We start from the raw sequence: 19929 nt of genomic DNA, 5'->3' as shown, positions 1-19929 counted from the left end.
TTCCGAGTACAACTTTGGAAATCATGCTTACGAAGCCTGGATATAGAAAGGACACTGTGAAATCTCTCGCTGCCCGTTTCTGGATCGTTGTTTGTGTCTGCTCGTTGGCTGTCCGCGGTCAGGAGGGTAAGGTTTATCTGATTTTGTCGACATTTTTAATGAAAGGCAAACGTTTAACCGAGCCATCACGTCTCGCATCCCAAGCATCGTTATGAGTTGGTGATGCAGATTGCTGCGTGTGGCTGGGGGCTGGTGACTGGATTCATGCGAGGGTCAGCAGAATAAAACACGTTTTACTTTCTATTTTATTTTATTTATTTATTTTTTGCTGTTTTCGTCGGTTGTTTCACGTGTTATAAGCTCAATGACAACATATTACGTGCTGTTCTTTCCATAGGTGTAGTTATAGCAGTGTCTTGTCATAGACAGCATTATCAGATGTATACGATATTTAAAAACATAAGTTTCGACAGCTTTGAATTGCTCTGGTATCAGTCTTGGGATGTGGACCAAAGGAAATATGCTGTTGATGTTGGTGGCATAGGCGCCTTGTGTTTCTCAACGGGGGGGGGGGGGGGTCAACATGTAGGTTCAATGGTCAGTCGTGATGCCATGGCACTATCTCACAATGAGTGGTCCCGTTTGTGTTTACTGACTTAACACAATCATCCCCTTACCTTTTCCAAAGGGTTTCTGAATCAGCAGTAATTCCAAACAGCATATGACAGTATTCCCTGCTCAGGAAGGGGGTCAGCATGAGTCACATTGACCATTCACTGACACACACAGACACACAGACACACACACACAGACACACACACACACACACGCGCAGAGAGATACATATAATCACAGATTATTCCTCCGTAGCCCATAGGCCAAATTGGCACAGTCGGACAAATTGAAATATGCAAGTACTTGTGTTGTTTTTATTTATATAAATATACATATATATGTGTGTGTGTATATATACACTCACCAGCCACTTTATTAGGCACACCTGTCCAACTGCTCATTAACGCAAATTTCTAATCAGCCAATCACATGGCAGCAACTCAATGTATTTAGGCATGTAGACATGGCCAAGACGATCTGCTGCAGTTCAAACCGAGCATCAGAATGGGGAAGAAAGGTGATTTAAGTGACTTTGAACGTGGCATGGTTGTTGGTGCCAGACGGGCTGGTCTGAGTATTTCAGAAACTGCTGATCTACTGGGATTTTCACGCACAACCATCTCTAGGGTTTACAGAGAATGGTCCGAAAAAGAGAAAATATCCAGTGAGCGGCAGTTCTGTGGGCGAAAATGCCTTGTTGATGCCAGAGGTCAGAGGAGAATGGCCAGACTGGTTCGAGCTGATAGAAAGGCAACAGTAACTCAAATAACCACTCATTACAACCGAGGTATGCAGAAGGGCATCTCTGACTGCACAACACGTCGAACCTTGAGGCAGATGGGCTACAGCAGCAGAAGACCACACCGGGTGCACTCCTGTCAGGTAAGAACAGGAAACTGAGGCTACAATTCGCACAGGCTCACCAAAATTGGGCAATAGAAGATTGGAAAAACGTTGCCTGGTCTGATGAGTCTCGATTTCTGCTGCAACATTCGGATGGTAGGGTCAGAATTTGGCGTCAACAACATGAAAGCATGGATCCATCCTGCCTTGTATCAACGGTTCAGGCTGGTGGTGGTGGTGTAATGGTGTGGGGGATATTTTCTTGGCACACTTTGGGCCCCTTAGTACCAACTGAGCATCGTGTCAACGCCACAGCCTACCTGAGTATTGTTGCTGACCATGTCCATCCCTTTATGACCACAGTGTTCCCATCTTCTGATGGCTACTTCCAGCAGGATAACGCGCCATGTCATAAAGCTCGAATCATCTCAGACTGGTTTCTTGAACATGACAATGAGTTCACTGTACTCAAATGGCCTCCACAGTCACCAGATCTCAATCCAATAGAGCACCTTTGGGATGTGGTGGACCGGGAGATTCACATCATGGATGTGCAGCCGACAAATCTGCAGCAACTGCGTGATGCTGTCATGTCAATATGGACCAAACTCTCTGAGGAATGTTTCCAGTACCTTGTTGAATCTATGCCACGAAGGATTAAGGCAGTTCTGAAGGCAAAAGGGGGTCCAACCCGGTACTAGCAAGGTGTACCTAATAAAGTGGCCAGTGAGTGTATATATATGTGTGTGTGTATATATATGTATATATTGTATTTTGTTTTTGTTTTTTTGTTTTGTTTTGGGGTTTTTTTCTTGTCTAGGGACTGAATTAATTAACCAGGGTCAATTATTTATTCTGAATCATTTGACTCTGTTTGGGAAAGAAGCATTAGGTAAGGGTAGGGCAACATACCAGGGGGAAAGTATTTGAAAACCACATGGTGTTGTAACGCTGTGACTGACACAAGAGGATAAGGTACTGTGATTAGGTAGCACAGGTGAGCATCCCGTCTGCCAGTTTAGACCTGTAAAGACCTGCCAGCAAACCCCCGAAGATGTAAAACGGTGTTGTTGAGGTGCTGCTGATTGTCTGCCTGTCCCCCAACCAGCCGGATCCCCGGTGATATTCCAACCATTTGAAATAATCACCCCTGCATGCTGGAAAATGGAAAGCTCTTACAAATATTTCATGTCATCCTATGGCAGAGCAGATGGGTGCAGACATGCGTTTGCAATAAACGCTTTAAGAGGGTCTAGATGTTTAGAGGAAATCGGACTCAAACCAAGGAACAGGGTGGATTTATTTTCCAAACTCAAAAAAAAAACAAAAAACACCATGTCCCTCACTGGCTATAAAACTATGCTATGGTTTGGCTAGCAGATGGGTGTTAGGTGATAGACAATGCTAAGAAGACAGAGGAAAGTCAACCCTCAATCCCCCTCCCCAGGAAAAAACACCTCCCCAGTGTTACCAGGAATACTGCCCCTGTGGCCTCCCACCGGAAGGTGACACAGATCCATGGTCTGTTGCCCACGGCTACAGCATGTGGCTGTGGCATTTCCAGGGAATCCTTGGGGGACGTGAGGAGGTGCAATAACAGCCAAAGCTTGTGGACTCAGACAGGGAGGATGTGTGGCATTCGTCAAGTTGGAAGGTCATCCTCCATTTCCCCTTTCCGAATCCTTACCATCCTTATATGGAAGCCAGGGAGTGTTGACTACCTCAGTCAGATTGTTGTTGATCCTCTTTTTTTGACCATTCCGGGATGTTTTTTTTGTTGTTGTTGTCGACTCTGTTTTTGATCCACCACCTACACAGCATTTGCCTCTGCGCCCACTGAGAAACTTGACTCATCTGTTGTCTGTGACCCATGGCGGTTCAGATAAATAATTGTGTTTTTCCACTCTGATCTGGGTGTTAGTCACAGCCACTGCAGATCAGAGGATGTAGGCATGATCACATTCATGAAATAAATATTTACCAGAAAAAAAAATTTCGAAATCGAAAGAAAAATGGAAATAAAAAAGTAGAATCCCGTATGCGCTGTGTAAAGACGGCACTGTACAATAAAATTTAAAAAACAGAAAAATTGGGTTTTTTTTCCTGATCTACGAAGTCCGACATAAGGCCCCGTTTTAAACCCTATGTCGTTTTATAAGCAGAGACAGCTCATCTCACGGTTATGAGCCAAAGACTCACTTCCTCTGCTTTGTTCAAACAGGAGACTTTAATTACTCATCTTACTTGAATTTACCAAGCCCCGAATACTTAATTTAATTCACACAATTGGCGATGACACCGTCTACTGTGAGTAAACGGTGGTGAATTCGGACCTCCCTCAGGCTCCAGCTGCTCTACCCACGCTGATAATCATGCATTCAGTTCTCACACCTACGCAACGAGCCGAGCTGTCTTTGCCAGCAAAGATCCAGTCCATTTTTTTCATGCTATTTAATAAGTAGGGGGGGGGGGATGCAACTTACATAGGGTGTAAGTTTATTTTATCCTGTCAGAAATCAGTATCATGTTGTAGTCCGGGTAGCGTAGCGGTCTATTCCGTTGCCTACGAATACGGGGATCGCTGATTCGAATCCCCGTGTTACCTCCGGCTTGATTGGGCATCCCTACAGACACAATTGGCCGTGTCTGCGGGTGGGAAGCCAGATGTGAGTATGTGTCCTGGTCGCTGCACTAGCACCTCCTCTGGTTGTTTGGGGCGCCTGTTCAGGGGGGAGGGGGAACTGGGGGGAATAGCGTGATGCTCCCACGTGCTACGTTCCCCAGGTGAAACTCCTCACTGTCAGGTGAAAAGAAGCAGCTGGTGACTCCACATGTATCGGAGGAGGCACGTGGTAGTCTGCAGCCCTCCCCAGATCGGCAGAGGGGGTGGAGTGGTGAGCGGGATGGCTTGGAAGAGTCTGGTAATTGGCCGGATACAATTGGGGAGAAAAAGGGGGAAAAAATCCAAAAAGAAATCGGGATCATGATGAGAGATTGAACTACAGAATGGCAAAAATACCCAACAACATGCTTTACTTGTATGGATGCTCATGTTGTGGGATTGTATGAATCATGGATGTACTACAAATTAATGTGGTCTTGTTGATGATCAGCTCCTCTCACTGCACTCAGTATTTGTCAGTACCCTCACTGTGATATCATTGCTCCAGGTAATGGCTGTGGCCACACAGTGCTTGGCACAGACAGTGGCACCTTGGCCTCTCAGAACTACCCGGGCACTTACCCCATGGACTCCTGGTGCAAGTGGAAGCTTCGCGTGCCACACGGTCAGGTGATACGCCTGCTGTTTGGGGATTTCGACATCGAGAGCAGCCACAACTGTAGCAATGGCTCACTTGTGATCATGGCCAACAATGGGGTACCCAGCGTGGGTAAGTTTGCTTTAGGCCACCACTATATGGGGCTTTACAGTAATTCAATTTTTACGTTTATCGTCTCTCAGTGGCATTGTGCTGGGATGAAATTTGGATATTGTCGTAATGGGACACACAATGTTGATGATATTTGAAGGAGTATTATTTAAAAACTAGTTTTGGTTTGATATGATGTGTAAACCAAACGGTTCACTGTGATGAAATTCAGCTGGATTCTTAATGGATGGGTGGCACGGTGGCCCAGTGGATAGCGCTGTCGCCTCACAGCAAGGACGGTCCAGGGTTCGAACCCTGGGGTTGTCCAACCTTGGGGGGGTCATCCCAGGTCATCTTCTGTGTGGAGTTTGCATGTTCTCGCTGTGTCTGCGGTGGGTTTTCTCCGGGTGCTCTGGTTTCCCTCACGATCAAAAAGACATGCATGTTAGGGTTAATACTCCTGTCTGTGTGGGAAAAAAACTGGTGTTGGTCTCCAGGCGCAGCATGAAGGTGGCAGCCTGCTGCTCCTAGCTACACAGATCACAGCTAGGATGGGTTAATTTGCAGCAAATTAATTTCCCCAAGGGGATTAATAAAGGAAACTTAATTTAATTTAAGCATGGTATTTTTGCCTATGTCAGCAGATATTGTGATATATATCGATATTGTGTAAAACTCCCTGTGATCATCATGACGATATCATGATGATGGATCATCTTCTCAGGCCCTCACTAAGTGGCTTGAATCCAAACTTGATGAGGGCTTTCACCAGAATGCTGCGCGCTGCACTAAATGTATCCTGGAAGAAGCACCCTACAAAGAAGTGTCTCTATGACAATATACCCGCCATCTCAAACATTATCCGAGAACAAAGGGTTCGATTTGCTGGTCGTTGCTGGAGGAGCGAGGAAGAACTCACAAGCAACACTGCTTTGGTCACCCAAACGCGGAAAGACACGTGTGGGAAGGCCTGCAAGAAATTACATCAATCAGCTTGTCAACAACACAGGATGTCCATCTGAGGGTCTTCCAGCTGCTATGCAGGATGGAGACGGCTGGCGTGAGAGGGTCAGAGCCATCTGAGGATACTCGACCTGAAGACGATGATGATGATCATGATGATATTTTCCATATTACTCAGCACTACCACCATAGATCTGACTGCTGAAAAGCTGTGTCTCTCCTTTAAAATTAGGGTCCTGTTGATGGGTGATAGTTCTACCTCTTGGACATGGTTGATGGGTTGTGCTGTGTCACTTTACAATCTGCTGTGATTCCCCTTTCTTCTTTGCCTCTTTATCGAACCTGTTCCATGTGATCTCTGCCATTCTTGACTACTACATTCGCCTGTGTGCAATGCAACCTACCGACAGAGGAGACAAACCCAAGTTTCACAACAAATGCTCGTATTCAAACCAGGTGTATAAGTCGTGTCCTGGGGGCACAAATGTGTGACGACACACCGAGATATTGGATGACGGATCCAAGAACTATACAATTACCTTTCATAATACACTGTGTTTATGAACGGATTCCAAAGGGCGTAGCTCATGATATTTTAAGGTCTCTCCAGATATTCTTACTCATGTTTTTTCGCCAGTCTATGCACCATTCCTCTGTAGTGTAAAACAGTGGTTAGGTGTAGTTAGGTGATACTTAACTGTCTTATGGCTGTCATGAATTACGAGGAGCCCAGTCATCCAAATTAGGCATTGTCTGTGTGCTGATACTTTGGATGGAAAGAACTTGCGACTGTCGTATGATTATTATTATTTATTTATTTATTTGTTTTTTCCATTTGCAGAGTCTAGTGCAGTCAGTGCCCATGTCTACGTGCACATGCCTGTGTAAATGGAAACACGGTAGAAACGCTGGTTGGGTTTGTTTTTTGTTTTTTTAATGATTGCAGTTTATGGGTCTACACGTTTATAGGTCCACTCTGTGGGACGCTTAATGCTTCGCAGAAGAATGTGACCGTTGGCAGTAATGAAGTGATGATAATCTTCAAGTCAGGTCCACACCGCTCAGGACGAGGGTTTCTGTTGTCCTACGCCACAGACCAGTACCAAGGTAGGCAACTTGTCTACCTGACACTGTTCCTCCGGTCTAAGTCATGTTGGTGCACTTTGTGATTAGTGTTGTGTTTGTAATGTGCTCATAGAGTTACTGAAGAATGCCATTTGTCACACCAGGCCTTTTTGGTCACACCAGATTTCATCTTAGAAAGGAGTGTGACCATGAACAGCCATTAGCTACTAGTCACTGGGACAGGGAACAGAAGAGCCACCCACAGTCAACAGCACAGCGCAGCTTCTGAACTGCTTGATTAGTAGCACAAATCTCAGAAGTCATACTTGTACAAACTGAAATAATCAAATTTAATTTCTACACACATTGAAATCTAAATGTGAGGGGGGGGGGCGTAGCGGTCTATTCCATTGCCTACCAACATGGGGATTGCCGGTTCGAACCCCCTCCCCCCCGTGTTAGCTCCGGCTTGGTCGGGCGTCCCTACGGATGCAATTGGCCGTGTCTGCGGATGGGAAGCCGGATGTGGGTATGTGTCCTGGTTGCTGCACTAGCGCCTCCTCTGGTCGGTCGGGGCGCCTGATCGGGGGGGGGGGGGGGTAGCGTGATCCTCCCATGCACTACGTCCCCCCCTGGCGAAACTCCTCCCTGTCAGGTGAAAAGAAGCGGCTGGCGACTCCACATGTATCGGAGGAGGCATGTGGTAGTCTGCAGAGGGGGGTGGAGCAGTGACCGGGACGGCTCGGAGGAGTGGGGGTAATTGGCCGGGTACAACTGGGGAGAAAAGGGGGAAAAAATCCACACACAAAAAAAAGAAATACAAATGTAGTGATATTGTTGTTCCTAAATGAGACGTGGTTTTACAGCACGATGACCAAAAACAGTGACCACACCGGTCTCTTCGAGCCTCTTGAGAAACGCAGTAATCATTCCTGAAACAGGGAAACACACACTGATGTGTTTTGCATTCAGTTGTCGCCTGTAGCGCCCGAGGAACCAAACGCAACTGCTGCACAGATTCCATTCACGGATTCAAATTGGATTTCAAAGTGGCAGGAAAACTGCATGTCTTGTCAGAGAAGCAATATCGCCGCCTTTGTGCGTTGAATACATTATTTTAGCGCATGTTTGTACTATGAAATACTTCATGTTGTTTCATCAAGACAAATTCTCTTCACTACAAACTGAACGAATCAGTTGGCGACTTTGCAAGTTTACATACGCGGATGTTTACCACCAGGCTGTCTCTGTGCTCTGGAGTGTGTGTGTGTGTGTGTGTGTGTGTGTGTGTGTGTGTGTGTGTGTGTGTGTGTGTGTGTGTGTGTGTGCGCACATACGGAGGTGCGTGCATGTGTGTTCTTGTGCACATTCGCCGCTTATTGGCATGCACACCCCATCTGTGTCCCTCCTCGAGTGTTTGCTCAAAAGGCAGGAGAGCAGGCTCCCTGTAACAGCGTGAATGGAGAGAGAGAGAGGCCTCGGGCTTCACTCTGCCACACTGAGTGGGCGGATAGCTATGTTCTGTTCTCGTCTGTTTTATACCCCCCCCTGCCCCACCTCGGCTGAGAAGCATCAACAGCACGTTAACCACTGCAAAGCCGGTCTCAAGCCAAAGTCTGGCGAATTAGCGGTTATTTGTAGGTAAAATTCACTAAGTCGTTGCGCTCCCACGATCAAAACCGCCGCCGGCTTTCTGATGTGTGCACCGGTGAATACCAGCATTTGTGACCGACCTAAGACCTGGGATTACAATACTGTGGTGAGACTTATTTTAAAAAAAAAAAGGCGCACGAAGGTGTTGAAGTTTAAATGTATTCTTATTTATTAATATTAGAACATTGTGTACTCGTGCTGAGTTTAGATCTATTGTAGACTTCACAACATCAGTTCCAACACACACTCGAGTACAAAGATATGCTTCCTTTCCTCTCGGTGAAATGGTCAATATGCATCCCAGGTTTCCTGTTTTTACTGGGTTGTTTATTAAATCCTGCTCTTCCCGGAGCCAAGGCTGCCGTCAGTCATACAAATTACTCCCCGTCCCACGTGATGCGATAAAGACCTTTCTCTGCACTGTGAGAACCAGGACCGAGACACAGCGACATAGGCTTCCATCACATCAACGGTGACGGACCGCTTGTCCCCAAATATATAGCACACACTTATAAGGGTGCAGGAGTGCTTTAGCCTCACAGTATCTACCTGTATGTTGGTGTGTGTGTGTCTGTCTGTGTGTCTGTGTGTGTGTGTGGGGGGGGGGGTTGCCAAGACCAGTCTGCAGCTTCAGCGTGCTGTTATATTTCAACCCAGGGTGAACTTCAGTTAAGCTATTTTCTGAGTGCATCCTAACACACTATTCGAGACATTTTCCCTGATTTCCAGCTTTCTTCCTTTTGCAGATCTCATTTCATGTTTACAGCGTGGATCACATTTCATTTCACAACATTTTAGGTAAGTGTGGTAATTTCTCAAGATCCACAAAACCGCCCTAAATTTACGCCCTTTGTACCGTCACGTCTGCACAATTTGTTTTCCCCAAGGCAAAGATGAATAACGTTTATTTTATGTTGATTAAAACCCAAACTTATTGTGTCATTGGAACGAAGAGGGTCTTTCATGTGTCATTCTGTTCTGCCCCTAGTGTATACTGCCCCGCTGGCTGTAGGAATGTTACCGGAGATGTCTGGGGAAGCTCTGAACACGGTTACCGAGATGTAAGACCTGTTCTTTCAGTTATAGTATTGGTGTCCCTTTTGGCTGCGTGCCAGGTTGCATCGGTGATTACAGGAATCATCAGAACTGATGGCTCAAAATATTCAATCAAATTATGCCTCCAGGTAGCATAGCGGTCTATTCCGTTGCCTACCAACACGGGGATCGCCGGTTCGAATCCCCGTGTTACCTCCGGCTTGGGCGGGCGTCCCTACAGACACAATTGGCCGTGTCTGCGGAAGGGAAGCCGGATGTGGGTATGTGTCCTGGTCGCTGCATTAGCGCCTCCTCTGGTTGGTTGGGGCACCTTTTCAGGAGGGAGGGGGAACTGGGGGGAATAGCGTGATCCTCCCACGCGCTACGTCCCCCCTGGCGAAACTCCTCACTGTCAGGTGAAAAGAAGCGGCTGGCGACTCCACATGTATCGGAGGAGACGTTGTAGTCTGCAGGCCTCCCCGGATCGGCAGGGGGGGGTGGAGCAGTGACCAGGATGGCTCGGAAGGGTGGGGTAATTGGCCAAGTACAACTGGGGAGAAAAAATCCCCCCCCCCAAAAAAATTATACCACACATCCCCTCTCCTGCAGACATCAGTGCTGTGCAGGTCTGCAGTCCATGCCGGGGTGGTGTCTGATAGCCTGGGAGGACGTGTCAGCCTGACTCGTGGGAGAAGCCTCACGCGTTACGAGTCCACCTTCGCCAATGGAATCCTGTCCAAGATGTACGTTTGCTGTTACTACTAATGGCCTTTATAAACAAGTCCCCAAAGCAGCTTTAGATGAGCTCAAATTGGACATTATCAGGCTTTTGTCTTGTTTGTGTTTGAATGAATGGAAGAAAACTGACTTTTCTTTTTTCTTTTTACAGGGGATCATTATCTGAAAAGAAGCTGCTGTTTAGCCATGGTATGAGCCAGCCTAAAATACTGCTAGAGCATTTATACCTAAAAATTTGAATGGGTGCTTTTTTTAAGCTATAAAAATGACACCTCTTGACAAGAAAGTTAACTTATTGCCAAGAAAGCAATGACGCTGTGCCACAGATGTCAGTTAGATTCCACAAAAATTCCTCTAGGTGTTGTTGTAACCGCTGACCTCCTGTACCCTCCCTTTCCATCTTCAACAGAATGCAACAGGAACCTGACTATCTCTGCTTTTAATGCTTCGTCCTTCTGGGGAAAAACTGATAGTCACGGCCAAAGAATGTACTTGAATCGCAGAAACATGGATTCTGGTGATCAGCTCCCACTCTGGACGGCAGACAATAATGATCAAAATCCGTGGCTAGAGCTGGAGCTGACTGACAAAAACACCGTCGCAGGTAACAAAAGGGCAAAATCTCTGAGCCTTTCATCAGAATACGGGAGCTGACTTTTTACAGAATTATGTTTTGTTTGTTGTAAATAATTAACCATTAACCACTGGGCGGCATGGTGGCCGAGTGGTTAGCACTGTTGCCTCACAGCAAGAGGGCCCCTGAGTTCGAACCCCAGGCCGTCCCAGGTCCTTTCTGTGTGGAGTTTGCATGTTTTCCCCATGGCTGCATGGGTTTCCTCCGGGTGCTCTGGTTTCCTCCCACCATCAAAAAGACTGGCATGTTAGGGTTAATACTCCTGTCTGTGCCCCTGAGTAAGGCAATAGGAAAGAAGTGGAGTTGGTCCCAGGGTGCTGCAACTGCCCACTGCTCCTATACAATAGGATGGGTTGAACTCCAGAAATACTCATTGTAGAACAAAAAGAAAGGTATCTTTAGAATCAGCACTTTCCAAGGATTGCACAGTTCAAAACATATTTCAAAAACCAAGTAAAATTTTGTTTATTTATTTGCGAAATTGGGTTTATTTTGTGGCGATTTGCGGTGGCGGATTTGCGGCGATTAATACACACATTGGGAAAGAAGCTTAATGAATGGATTGAAAATTATGACATTTGATCATTTTCATTAATAACATTCGTTTATTCGACATTTGTTTATCACATGTATCATATCATAGATTATCCTATATTTCATCATCGATTATATCATAAAGATCAGATCGTGTTGGTTGTTTTGGCGAGAATATTTTCCCCGGGCAACGCCGGGTACCTCTGCTAGTATATCATAATATGATTTAATGATTTAGACGCCAGCATGAATTCACATTTGCAGCGGCCTCACCCAGTACCTGTGTGGGAAGATGGCGGTGTCCATTCACGTTTGCGGCCGCCTCACCCAGTACTGTCCATGCAGTGTCTTTGTCCATGTCTGCGTCTAAGTTTTGTCTTTGTTTGATGGCTGGGAGAGCTGGCGCTGGATCGGCCGGGGGAGCTTGGTCTGCTGTATCCTGTGGGCCCAGTGGCCACTGCCCTGCCTGGAGCTGCGCCCGAGGAGGTAACACCGAGGGCGGTCTGACAGGACGCAGAAGCGGGGCAGGCTAAGCTAACTGCTAGCCCATGCAGACCAGCAGTTCTGATAACACCAAGGGGTGGTCTGGCGGCAGCCTCGCCTGGCGTTAACTGTGGTGTTTTTGGTGGGGTGCAGGGAGGTGTGTCGAGGGTGTCTGGCTGGGAGAGCTGACATAGCCCATGCAGACCGGCAGTTCTGACAGTCATCCTGGCTGGAGTTCATTCCCTTGGACAGTGATTTCTTTTTTTCTTTTTTGTTTGGATATAGTATGTTAGTTTATGTGTTAGTTTGGATGTGTGTTCTTGTAGTTCTTGTAATATTTGGATATGTGTTTTTGTCTTGGTGTTGCACTGCTGTGGGCTGGGGGAAACAATGTTTCATTTCATTTCATGTACGCAAGTACATGAAATAAAATGACAAATAAAGTGTGCCTGATCCCTGACAATTCCATCAGATATGGTTTTATTCTGCTAGAATGGCTGGTATCATGGCATTAAAAAGGGTATTCAGAGTTTTGCACTGAAAACGACACGCTGTCTATTTGTAGGAATAATTACAACGGGATCGCATGAGTTCTACGTAGAGTCCTACAGTCTTCGCTTCAGCAAAGACAGAAAGAACTGGAAGGTTTACAAAGGTGCGCTCAGTAAAGAAAAAAAGGTATGCATTTTCACTGCTGTGGATTGATGATTTATTTCAATAAGGGCACAACAGTCCGGAGTCAGTTTCACAACGGAGAAGTGCCTTTTATTAGTTCAGGACAGTGTCTTTTGTGAATGATTAACTTGCCATTAATTGTTTATAGGTGTTTGAAGCCCACTCAGATGGCCACCTGAGTGTTCTTAACAGCCTGTTCCCTCCTGTGGTGGCTCGGTTCGTGCGGCTGCAGCCACTGAGCTGGCACGGCAGAGCTTCAGTTCAGGTCCAGCTCCGGGGCTGTCCTGTTGCCAGAATAACACCCAGGTCCCGTTCACCAAGTGAGCGTGAGTTTCAGTAAACTTCTCTATCTGGCATCGTATGATCCCTGTTTTTCATTTTGTGATCGTCGTACATCTGGTTCTACAGAATCTCCTCCCCTCAAAGTTAACATCGGCACAGAAAGCTCCGACCCAGTTCCCACAGACGGGCTGGTCTTTGTGAAAGACACAAGTAAGTTCCTGATAGCCCCGACTGCAACTTACGCACATGATGCGTGAATTCTGAGAGTCGAAATGTCTCATTGTGTGCATTGCAGTAAAGTGCATTACTCACACTATTTACTCAAACAGTTCCTCTTTTTTTCTCCACTCTTGTCCCACTAATGCCCTTCCAGGCTCCAGTCAGCCGGTAATCGTCGGGGTGGGTGTGGTCCTGGGAATGATAACGTGCGTCGGTTGTCTGTTGGCTGGAGTTTGGTGGAAAAGAAGGTACTTAACACCATCACTACTGTGCGCTGTTATTTACATATGTAGCGGGCATAATAAGCCACGCCTTGTAGGGGTAGTAATAGTACTTATTTACCTTGAAAGATTAGGTTAATGAAGGGATCTGGGTCCCCATTCCCAATGCATTTAGTCTCAGCACCTACGTGGGTAAGTATGTGGATGCCTATCCTACTGAACAGAGTGGTTATTACGTTACACCCTATCGTGAGGTGGGCTTCACGCTAAGGTATTTGACACGGCGGCCCCTGACATGTAGCGTGTATGCTGTGTTATGGATCCAACTCAGCATAACCCTCCTTCCCCAGAACTAACAGGACAGTTGAGACGCCCCTACTCCAAGGTAAATACACAACTCCAAAATACTTATCAACCCTCAGGTAAGTATTGTAATAAACCCTAAAGTCCAAACACAGTAAAGATGAATCAACAGGCAACAACAGCTTAGTATTAATTGAATGTAATACTATAGGCTGATAATAGCAAAAAAATAAAATGCAAAAAAACATAAGTTTGACTTTCTTTGTATACACATTATCTCTTGGTATACACAATATCAACACAACCTCAAATGAGAAACTCACTCTAAATGTTGAGTATCAAAACCAATGAAGGTTCAAACATAAACAGTTCAGTACGTTTTTTAACACAGTCTAGTAATGAGTAATAACGAAATTGACACAAATACCAGACTGATGAATCCTGGGCACACGAGATGAGCCACTGGAGAGACGCCTGTACGGCAGGGCAAACCACATGACATGCGTGTAGTCTACGTGACTCACTGTAGAAGTGCGATTGCGCCAACAGCAATGCGTTCAATGTTCACACTGTTCTTGAAATAACTTTTTCTCAGGCAAGCAATCTTCCGTCTGACACAACTAAAAAAACACGACTGTCCTCCGAGTCCTCTTCTCAGCATCCAGCAGTTCATCCGAACGCGCGCAGTCCCAGCATTAAGAACTAACGAGCCACTACGACCAGTGAGCTAGCTAGCTTCACTGACAAATAGACTAACGGTTAGTACTGTAACGTACACGAAAAAGTAAGACACGTTAGCCCTTAACTAGCGGGTCGGACCCTTTGGTCGACTGGTTAACGTTGTCGTCCGCGGTACGGGAGATACGGGTTCGCGGCGAATCAGGGGGGCAGCCCGGCCGGACCGTCTCCACAGCCGGGACGCGAACCCGCATTTCCCGCACCGCGGGCGACAACGCTAACCAGTCCACTAAAGGGTCCGACCCGCTAGCCAAGGGCTACCGAGCCTACTCATCCATGATCGTTACAGCACTGTAACCGGTTACTTTCTTGCCCGGTGCGAGATTCGATACGGGGTGTACTGCACCACAAGGCGACATCGCTAACCGCTCAGCTAAAGGGTCAGACCCGTTAGCTAGGAGCTAACGTGTATTATTAGTAGTTTACAGTCGTCACCCTCCCCGGAAGCGCGCCCTCGCCGCTTTGTTATTCCCGCGCTCCGAAGAGACTTCTGAGGATCTGCACACTTCCGGATCCCACCGCTGCCACCAATGTAACCGAGCTATTTTCTCACCCGGTGCGGGATTCGATACGGGGTGTACTGCACCACAAGGCGACATCACTAACCGCTCGGCTAAAGGGTCAGACCCGTTAGCTAGGGACTAACGTGTTTTATTAGTAGTTTACAGCACTATAGGCTAATCCAGTACGGTACTAAGCTAGTGCTGGAGAGAGCCTCATGCACGAATGTCTGTCTACGATCCTCTTCGTGCCTCATGCACACTACAACAATGAAAAAGGTTCCTCTGAAACTCACGGCACCGACGAAGCACTGACTTCCAATGTCCTCAATCCATGACCATTTCAAACACTCCACTGCTAGTCGGGGGAATCATGCTAGCTGGTGGTCACTCGCCGCCTCCTAGCAGGATACCTTCTCCGACGCACCCCAGGAAACACGAATCCGTCCCAAAGGATTCTTGTAGACGGCAACACATTCACTCCACGTACAGTACGGGTCTGTCTCTCTAGATTTCGTATTTTTTCTATTAAAAAAAACATCTTGTTCAGCGACCCACACATAGCCGCAAAGCCCCCCCCCCCCCGGTGTGTTGGAGAGCCTCACTCTGATTGGCTACAATGGAGGACGCTTGCCTGATACTAACCCAATCATATACGACTATACTCAGAATAGTTGCATACCCTACACCTAGCACGGATTATTAAAATACGTTAAATAATGTACCAACATCGGGTTGAAACTCATTCCTTTATTCACGCACTGGTTACTAACAAAAGTGTACGTGAAAATGCAAAAGATTAGTGGTGTTTGCTAATACTTTCAACCATTCTCCTTCTTTCAACCATTCTCCTTTTAGGAAAAAGGATGAGCAAATGAAGAATTACTCACTAGCCAAAGGTAAATAAAGGCCCCTGTTTACAACATTCTCCATACTTCTCTTAGGAAGTCATTGACTCTGTGTGTGTGTGTGTGTGTGTGTGTGTGTGTGTGTGGTGTGTGTGTCCGTCCATCCGTCCTTCTGTCCGCCCATCCAGCAGGTTGTGAGAGTCTCCAGGGGAAGAGCACCCCCTGCTCACAGACAGAGCTTATCTCCTACCCTCTGGAGCGGGGTGTCCATGATGCTCTACCCAACTCCCCTCTCAATGGTAAGAATTCACAATTGGGCTTTTCAGCACAGTACAATTGAAAAATTAAGGAGTACACAACATCACAGAAAGAAACCAACCACCGTGGCTTTTCAGCAAGTTGTCACGCGGTGTCATCTTTTTGCCGTTTGTTGAATATGGTGTATCAATTCTCTGTGGTACTTAAGCCTGAAAGATAGTCACACCGCAAAACTGTAAGAGGCCTACGGCTGCCGTGTTAGCATGACTGTCCAATAAGTCTTCAAACTCTGCTCCCCTCCCGTCCTTGGGCTTGACTGGCCAGTTTCAGGAGCTCAGACCAACTCTGACAGGCAAACAGCTTTCTCCATGGGCTGTCCATTCTTTCCCCTGGCTCAGCCCATCACCCAGTTGTAGTATAAACATTCCTTTCTTTGGTCCACAGAACCTCTCTGAAAGAGACCCTTTAATTGGAGCTCGATAAAGGGCACCCAGCCTACTCTGCCCCACCCCCCACCCCATCACTTCCCCAGCAAAGGGGCCCTTCACTGAGAGGTCCAGTGATAAACAGGACAGAGGGTCAATGGCGAAGACAATCAGAGCCCTCACTAAAGCCTGTCTAATGAAAATAGCTCCCTCTCTGAGGCTTCCTGTGTGATCTTGGGTAGAGTCTAAGGCCCCCAAACTACCCACCCTCTCATATCTGGGTGGCGGTAGGGTTCCACTCAGCCTGACTGAGAGCTCTGCTGTCAGCCCCCATTCCTGTCATTAGAGACTACATTGTTGGTGATCAGTCATCTTGTGCAGGCGTTCAACGTTGTCCCGGTATGAGACTGGCTATTGAGAAGGCATGTCCTTGACATTAGACCATGAGAAACAAAGACTTCATTTTTGCATTTTTGCTTCAGTGAGTTAATGGGGTGATATTCAATGCAGCTATTTCATATACTTACCACACCAGTGAAAGCTGCCACTGCACCAGTGATGAAATAATTTCAATGTTATTTGTGTTTTGACCATTTATCACTCCAGACTATGCTGAGCCTGGCATGACGGCCACGTCAACGAAGATGGGATCAACATTTCGGCCCACCCCAGAGGAGGGCTACACCACCCCTTTCACCTTCAGTCATTATGACACCCCTAGCAACTTGCCCGAGTATGCTGAGCCCCTTCCCCCTGAGCCAGAGTATGCCACGCCATTCACTGAGCAGCCCCTTGAGTCCCACCTGCCAAGCCCTCCAGTGGCTGTGCATGACAATACACACGGCCTTCCCACGCCAGCTCCCAGTGCTGGCGCAAGGACACCATCCAGCCATGCTCAGTACGACTGTCCCTCAAACAGAGTGTTGCTCAACGGCTACTGCACCCCATCACTTCATGCCAACGGCCCACGGCCCGTCAGTGTGATTTATGCCAAGCCCCAGTCCTCTGCTGTTTTACTACAGCAGCACACATACGAGGAGCCATTCTGAGTGCAGTGAACTCGAACAGGGAGAGAAAAAGACCCTCTTAAGTTAGACTGTTTGCACCAGAGCAGCTTTTAGTATGGTCTTAAGTGGACACTAAACTGAGACAGTGTTATCCAAACTATACTAGTGCTGACTGAGGTGGTATTCCAATACTGGGGGGTTCTTACTGTTGAGAACTTGTGTTGGGATGCCTTCCATAAATGAGGGCACACAATGACCTCGGAGCCATGAATATCTCCCTGTAGGTCTTGCAATTGTGGTACAATTTGCTTTGAAATATTCAATGGTGCACAAAGACAGATAGTAATGTCTGAAATATTATTTATGGATGAAATGTTAGTGTTAAATTGCAGTATGCACTTTCACAAAGTTTAACAATTCAGCACTCTATACTTCAGCATAATATAATTGGAGAGACTCAAAACACTGTAAAGAAATACATAATGCATTGAATATTTATCACCATCATTAACATGTTACCTCTACAACATACAGTTGGCAGGTCAGATCAATAATAACTAGTGTTTAACTTTATTTTTCAAGAACAGGAAATGTTAAAGAAAATAATAATAATGTATTTTTCTATGTTTGTGTATCAGCCCAGCAGATGGCTCTTATGAGCCACAAACGTTCAGATGACATTTCTAATCATTGTTCCTCATAATCACAAAAAAACACCTTCAACAACAGAAGCCAGAAAAGCAAGAGTGGCGAAAACAATTCAGGAGACCGTCCTTCAAACACAAGGCCTTCAAAACAAGGCCTGGGTTCAACTTCCAAAGTGTCCTTGAGCAAGAGACTGAATTCCTGCCAGCTGCAGGGGCACTTTTTCCGACGCTGATAATGTGCTTTCACCTCCCCGTGGAAGAAGTCAAACTCAGAGAAAAATATTCATTTTGAGATCAAATATACTATCACAAAAACCTGCTAAGGGGCCTTGTTGTGTTTTTGACATAGGGGTTGTGTATTAACCTTGAGGATATCATCAAATGTCTCGGTCCATTACAGAAAATATTTTAATAGCCATTCATTTACTGTATCTGCTTAATCCAATTCAAGGTTGCAGAGGGATGGGAGCCTACGCCAGTAGGCACTGGGCACCAACCAGTCCATCTCGGTCCCCAAATACACACACGAGTCACTCACACCTATGAGCAATCTATAGACTTCACCTGACACACTTCATCATCTTTGGACTGTTGGGGAGGAAACTCGCATAACCAGGGAAAGCATGCAAACCTCACATAGATGGGCTAGAATTGAACTCAGGACCACCTCACTGCGAGATAACATTTTAACCAAGCCAGCACGACGCCCCAGAATCCTTTTCCATGACTGAGTTATTTGAAAGTAATTTGGAGCAGATCAATGGGGTAATGGTACAAGAAGCATTCCCTTTTCTTTTCTTTTACCACTGTACTGTTTCAAAAGCATTGCATAAATCCCAAATTCAGGTTAGTCAGTTGGAGCTTCCTCCAATTGATCCATGTGGTCCAAACTTTCAGGGTTGACAGTGCCTGAGAATTTTTTTTTTCAACAAAGCACATCAATCTTTTCATTGAGAAGTAAATAAGTGATAAATCAAGAAAAACAGTAAAAATTAACTTTGATTATAAATCTTTAAACCCCACCTATATATTCTCAAAGCACCCCTTTTATCCTTCGCTTAATCAGAATTATACAATATCGCTACAACTTACATGTGAGACTATACCAGACTTATTTTAGTTTACTATTTTATAGTGACTATTGTGAGGGGACCCTAAAATAGGTCTCAAATTTGGTTTGCAAACTGTGCTTCAAAAACCGAGGCATAAAAACTGCCAAATTAGAGAAAAATACCATATTAAGTGCCATACTACATATTTATGTCATTGCTTGTTCTTACGCCTCTCTTTTATCGTGCATTTCGGAAAGTGTGCCCACTTTCCTTGTTCAAATTCTGGATAAGGCACAGTACAGCCACTTTTCTTTTTTTTTACCCGAGGTGTGCAAGGCTGTTTCGTCAAATGCGACTGTGGTGGACTAAAGAGATGTATAAGGTTATTTGAGAATACTTTGAAAACACGTAGCAGAGATGAATCTGCACAAATATTCAAAAATGCCTACCAACCATCTGTACCATTAACACCTACCAAGGGAAGAAAGAATACAGAACGCAGAAATAATGTGAGATTTGTCAACAATCGTAAGGTGCTAAAAACTTGCAACACAAATCTATACAGATAATCAACAGCCATCAATGTATATTAAGCTATGCAAAAGCTATCTTTCATTCCTCAAAACATAAGAGCGGCACATAAATTTCATTTGCCCTTTAAAATCCACGGCGTCACAAATTAGAATACGTAGCAAATAATAGTTTTACAACTGCAGAAGAGTAACATTAAAGTTATGAATGTGTTTTACGTTATACATTTACAAAACTGTATTTTAAAAATGAATTCATTCTAATGTAAGGGGTTTGTGTCATTTCCTCT

The 19929-nt window shown here is 45.8% G+C and overlaps 1 protein-coding gene across 2 annotated transcripts; it reads left to right on the top strand.

Moving 5' to 3' along the window:
- On the top strand, positions 1–17457 carry si:dkey-34d22.1 (discoidin, CUB and LCCL domain-containing protein 1). 2 transcript variants are annotated; one of them, XM_056286589.1, is made up of 15 exons: positions 1–126; positions 4629–4850; positions 6762–6899; positions 9257–9308; positions 9499–9571; positions 10155–10288; positions 10435–10472; positions 10693–10887; positions 12500–12612; positions 12758–12929; positions 13018–13101; positions 13265–13358; positions 15731–15771; positions 15909–16019; positions 17010–17457. In XM_056286589.1, exons 1-15 carry the CDS (start codon positions 24–26, stop codon positions 17450–17452), a joined length of 2013 nt encoding a protein of 670 aa, XP_056142564.1. In that variant the 5' UTR covers positions 1–23; the 3' UTR covers positions 17453–17457. The 2 variants fall into 2 exon arrangements, with proteins under 2 accessions (XP_056142564.1, XP_056142563.1); XM_056286588.1 differs by having other exon boundaries at positions 12758–12935.
- Positions 17458–19929: the final 2472 nt, after the last annotated feature.

The sequence above is a fragment of the Lampris incognitus genome, chromosome 9, assembly GCF_029633865.1.
Source record: "Lampris incognitus isolate fLamInc1 chromosome 9, fLamInc1.hap2, whole genome shotgun sequence".
NCBI lineage: Eukaryota > Metazoa > Chordata > Actinopteri > Lampriformes > Lampridae > Lampris > Lampris incognitus.
Note: the sequence above shows the minus strand (reverse complement) of the source record. Positions and strands in the feature narration are given on the sequence as shown.